The 5,486-nt window shown below is 48.4% G+C and overlaps 1 protein-coding gene across 1 annotated transcript in view; it reads left to right on the top strand.

The window, feature by feature from the left end:
• The window catches only part of LOC105504921 (zinc finger and SCAN domain-containing protein 5A-like), a 7,519-nt gene extending 2,881 nt beyond the window's left edge, over positions 1-4,638 (top strand). The window contains exons 2-5 of the mRNA XM_011932567.1: positions 1,199-1,584; positions 2,370-2,573; positions 3,458-3,608; positions 3,872-4,638. Of these exons, the coding sequence (XP_011787957.1) occupies positions 1,201-1,584; positions 2,370-2,573; positions 3,458-3,608; positions 3,872-4,638 (1,506 nt within the window). The 5' untranslated portion in view covers positions 1,199-1,200. The remainder of the gene's footprint in view (positions 1-1,198; positions 1,585-2,369; positions 2,574-3,457; positions 3,609-3,871) is intronic.
• The last annotated feature ends 848 nt before the right edge of the window (positions 4,639-5,486 follow it).

The raw sequence follows: 5,486 nt of genomic DNA, 5'->3' as shown, positions 1-5,486 counted from the left end.
CACCTCCCGGATTCAAGTGGTTCTCCTGCCTCAGCCTCCCAAGTAGCTGGGATTACAGGTGCATGCCAGCACACCCATATTTTTTAGTGTATTTTTTAGTAGAGACGGGGTTTCACCATGTTGGTTAGGCTGGTCTCGAACTCCTGACCTCAAGTGATCCCGTCTCAGCCTCCCAAAGTGCTGGGACTACAGGCATGAGCCACCACACCCGGCCTCAAAAAATCTTTCTATTGTATTACTTCACTTCCTGAAAATTTTATAGAGCACTAGACTTTAAATCCATTTTCTAAGATGAGATTAGGAATAGAGAAACCCTTAGAGAGAGAAGGTAGATTAGTGATTTCCAGGGGCTGGGGTGGGTGGGCAGGGGGTGATCACTGATGGGGATGGGGTTCCTTTTGGCCTGATGAAATAATTCTGGAACTAGACAGTGGTGATGGTTGCACAGCATGGTGCATGTCTTAGTGCCGTGAAACTGTGCACTTGAAGAGGGTAAAAATGATGAAATTTATGAATGTGCATTTTACCAAAATAACAATATCTGTGTAGGAGTTGAATTCTCCTATGATTATTTAATGCTTTCCCTTCCCTGGAGCAAACAAATGTCCTGGGGTTAACAAGAACAGGTGTTGGGGGAAAACTGTAGGTTGTAACTATTTTTCTCTATCTTTGTGCGTAATTATGATGAAGGGCTTTACCTTGGATCTTGTCTGGACAGGCAAATGTGAAGAACTTAAGTTATTGTTGCATCAGATTTTAGTAGCTTTACATAACTATCCGATTTAATTTACAGTTGGGAACCATGTTGTTCCAACTGAAAAAAAAAAAAAAAAAACTGATTCCACTTCTGCACAATGATTTCCTGGAGATCAGGATCCAGGGGAGCATTAAGATTTTAAATCAGAACATATAGTCAGGTGTAGACATTGGAAGAATAACAGGGTGGGTTGATTTCCACTGTGCTGAATTCGATGCTGCTGAAGAAGTGGCGTCCAGGATTTGGATGAGGGTTTTGGAAGGGATGGGTGGATAGACTAGAAGCTTAAACTGATTGGGCTCATGATTTTTTTTTTGCAGACTTCTGAACAGTGAATCTATTACTGAGGGAAACCAAAGGAGATCTGTGTAGATAGGTCTCAGTTAGACACCAGCTACTGGAAGAGCTTTCTCAGAGACTGATTGGAATATTCTCCACTAGATATGGCTGCAAATTGCACATCCTCATGGCGTCAGAGAGAATCCTGCAACAGACCTGGGTTGGAGCTGCCACGGTCTATGGCATCCTCAGAAACTCAACTTGGAAATCACAACGTGGACCCTGAGATTTCTCACGTGAACTTCAGGATGTTCACCTGCCCAAAGGAGTCGGACCCCATCCAGGCTCTGAGGAAACTCACTGAGCTGTGCCATCTGTGGCTGAGGCCCGACCTCCACACCAAAGAGCAAATCCTGGACATGCTGGTGATGGAGCAGTTCATGATCTCCATGCCCCAGGAGCTCCAGGTCTTAGTCATGGTGAACGGCGTGCAGAGCTGCAAAGACCTGGAGGACCTGCTGCGAAATCACAGAAGACCCAAGAAATGGGTGAGTGGGACCCTCCTGACTGGCTCAGGGAAGGGGAGCTGGGATGGGGGCTGCAGGGTGCACCTGGACTGGAGAGGACCCGAGGGGCTGCTCTAGGTCAGGGCTTCCAAGTAGAGGAGAGTTTGCCCATCAGGGACACATGGCAGTGTCTGGGGACAGTTTTTGGCTGTCATGAGGGGGAGGACAGGAGATGCTGCTAAGCATTCTCCAAAGCTCAGGACAACCCCCCATGACAAATAATCATCCAGATTCAAATATCAGCTGTGCTGAGATGGCCAATTCCTGGTCTAGGAGATGGACAGGCAGAGGGGGTACAGGGACCCACACACTGTGTGAGGCCAACATGAAAGAAAGACATTGGAATGTAGGGAAGGAGGCATTAGAGTGAACTGAAGGGGGGCCCAGAAGTCCCATCCTGAGGCAGGAAAGTGGTTGGTATCAGAGATCCAGGGATCTGCCTCCAGGTCCCCAAATGAGCCCCTAAGTTCCAACACAAGGTGAGCTGCCATCAGCAAGCAAATTGAGTTGGATTCACCCAGGATGTTTCTCCTTGCCTTCTCTTTGGTGTAGTGACCCTTTCATCCAAAGGACTCATATTTATGTACTTATCTAGAGAAGAAAAAAATTCAGACAGATTGCTGTGTCCATAGAGCTGATTCTGTGTCAGGAAGGCAGATTTGAACATTAATTACAGTCAAATGTGAGCATTACGGCAGGACCCAGGGAATATGAGAGCTACTTTCAGGTTCTCATAGTAAGTCTGATTGTCTTTTTTCTCTTTACAGACTGTAGTCACCTTCCACGGAAAGGAATATCTTATGCTGGACTCAGATGTTGAGATGGCTGAAGCCCCCGCCAGTGTCAGGGATGATCCGAGAGACGTGTCCAGCCAGTGGGCCTCCTCTGTGAAAAAGATGCGTCCGGGGGAAGGCCAGGCCCGCCGAGAGCTGCAGACCTTGCCCAGGGTCCCTGCACCATCCAGGAGGCAGGTGAGTGTGTGAGGCCTTGGTGTCTGGGCAGAGGTAGGAGGAGGAACAGGAGGAAATCGTGTGTCCACTGGACTGATTGACAGATTTGGCACAGGACAAGAATAGAGACATTCCCCATGTATGTATTACATCCTTAGACATTCCTGAGCCATCACAGAGAGGGAAGCTTCATCTACTTTTCTCTCCACCATGAGAGCTTTTAGCATTTAGGGTGGGGGGTAAGAAATGGTCTCAGTGAAGTGAGGGAGGCAGTTGACACAGATGAATGAACTGAAGATCCCTTCCCCACCCAGTTTCCACAAAGACATTTCATGAAGTCATTCAGCAAGGAACCCACTTTCTCAGACTGTTGATTTCTTAATTTGAGGAGGGTTTCTCAGCTGGGGTGATTTTGCCTTTCCGGACACGTGGCCATGTCTGGGGACGTTCTTGTTTGGCATTCTCAGGGCTGGTGGGGTGTTAGTAGCATCTAGAGGGTGGAGGCGGGGTCTCTGCTCTGCACAGGAGCGCCCCCTCCAGGAGGGTGATGCAGCCCCAATGCCAGTGGTGCCACAGGTGAGGGGCCTCCACCTGGAGTCATGCTCCTTCCAGCCTCAGGGGCAGGGAGACGTTGGCACGGCGGGAAGAAATATGCTCAGAGAACCAAAGGGTGAAAACCACCGGGCACAGGAGCTGATTTAGAATATGGAGGGTGCAGATTAGGGACAGACTCAGACGTGAGGCGGTGATGTTTACTGGGGGTGAGGGGTGGTCCACGGGAAGTCTGCACATATTTCCACACCTGTGTCATTAGCAGAGTGGGTGCATCCAGTCAGGAGGGACAGACATGTCCGTGCTTCCCCCAGTTCAGACGCGGAGTCATTGCTCTCGGTTTTCATTGTCAGGAGGGGGACTTCCTACTGTCAGAGACTATTGTCACGAAAGGAGGTCCAAAGACTCTGAGACCCAAGCCGACCTTGGAGAAGGATCTGAACGTAGACAGGGAGGAGAACCCGGGACTTACATCCCCAGAGCCTCAGCTTCCAAACGGTCCCAGTGAGTATGAAGACTTGGACCCGGAAATTTTAGCTCCTCTCTTCCTGGGTATGGGTCTGGGGGCCCAGCATTATCATGTCTGGGGAGCTGGCACTCAGCTGCCAAAGCCTCTCCACCCCCCACTCTCCAGAGACCTACGGTCCAATGTCCTAGGCTTGAGGGTGAGGGGAAGTTGTCAGCCAAGGTCAGTGTTTGGCTGCAACGAGTTTGGTGTATTGAAAATGCGCTTTATTAACTGTTGTGTGTGGAATCCCTTCTTCCAGCAGGTGTGGTGGGAGCTAAGGAGGGGCAGGAACCCCAGAAAAGAGCCTCTGTGGAAAATATGGATGCTGACACACCTTCTGCCTGCGTTGTGGAGAGAGAAGCTTCGACTCACAGCAGGAACAGAGGAGATGCTCCGAATCTCAGAGGTCCCAAAAGAAGCAAACCAGACGCCTCCTCCATTTCCCAAGAAGGGCCTCAAGGAGGCGCCACACCTGTGGGCAACAGAGAATCCCTGCGACAAGCTGGGATCTATCCAGTTCATTCCCCAGGCCCTGCGGGCGCAGGCAGTCAGCCTGTTGGCCAAGAAGCCAAGGAACTGCTGCTCTTTGCATGTGGCGTGTGCAGTAAGAGGTTTATGTGTAATTCCAAGCTAGCCCTCCACAAGAGATCACACACAGGAGAGAGACCCTTTCAATGTAACGTCTGTGAAAGGTGCTTCATGCAGCTCTCAGACCTCCGCGTTCACCAGCGAATCCACACTGGGGAGAAGCCCTACGCATGCGACGTCTGCCACAAACGGTTCAGCAGGAGGTTCTCCTTGAAATGTCACGAGAGGAGCCACACAGGAGAGAAGCCCTACAAATGTAAAGACTGCAAGAAAGTTTTCACCTACAGGAAGAACCTGAACGAGCACAAGCTCATCCACTCCGGAGAGAAACCCTATCAGTGTTCCAAGTGTCCGAGAGCCTTTCGTCGGCCTGAAACGTTAAAATACCACCAGAAAACACATCCAGAAACCACTGCTCCCAGAGAAAGTGAAGGATAATTTTTCATTGATGTTACTAGATAACACAGGTGCACGGCCGCCTGGCACACAGAGGCAGTGCCCTAGGTAGGAATTGCCAGGATGTCTGAGGAAATACTCATTCTGCCCACCGAGTTTTGTTTTGTTTCATTATGCCTATTGGGTTTGTGTTGCTGTTCTTTCAATAAATATCTCATTAGTTTAATTAGTTTTTCAGTATTTTATAACAAAAAACTGAGCCTTCTGATTGACATGCTATTACCCACTGTTTTGCTGTAAAGTAAAATTGTCAAAGTAGGGTGTCCAGATTAAATACACAATGCCTGGGGAAATTTGTGTTTCAAATGAACAATTTTTTTTAGTATCAGCTTATTCTAAATTATTCATTATTTATCTATAACTCAGCTTCTATTGGGTATCTTGTATTGGTTTTTTTTTTTTTTTTTTTGAGATGGGGTCTCACTCTTTCACCCAGACTGGAGTGCAGTGGTGTAATCACAGCTCGCTGCAGACTTGACATCCCAGGCTCAAGCAATTCTGTTGTCTTGGCCACTGGAGTAGCTGGGACTAGAACACACCACACCATGTCAGCTAATTTTTGTATTTTTTGAAGAGGGGGTTTTGCCATGTTGCCCAGCCTGGTCTTGAACTCCTGAGTTCAAATGATCTGCCTGCCTCGGCCTCCCAAAGAGTTATTACAGGTGTGAGCCACTGCATCCTGTATTGTTTGTACTAGGCTTTATGAGTATTATTTTATTCAAATTTTTTGAAATAAGTTTTTGTAGTTGGTGGGATCTGGTTTTGTTGCCAAGGCTGGTCTTGAAGTCCTGGTCTCAAGCGATCCTTCCATATTGGCCTCCAGAAGTGCT

The sequence above is a fragment of the Colobus angolensis genome, unplaced genomic scaffold, assembly GCF_000951035.1.
Source record: "Colobus angolensis palliatus isolate OR3802 unplaced genomic scaffold, Cang.pa_1.0 Scaffold96, whole genome shotgun sequence".
Classification (NCBI taxonomy): Eukaryota; Metazoa; Chordata; class Mammalia; order Primates; family Cercopithecidae; genus Colobus; species Colobus angolensis.
The sequence above is the reverse complement of the archived record's forward strand: the minus strand, read 5'-3'. Positions and strand labels throughout refer to the sequence as shown.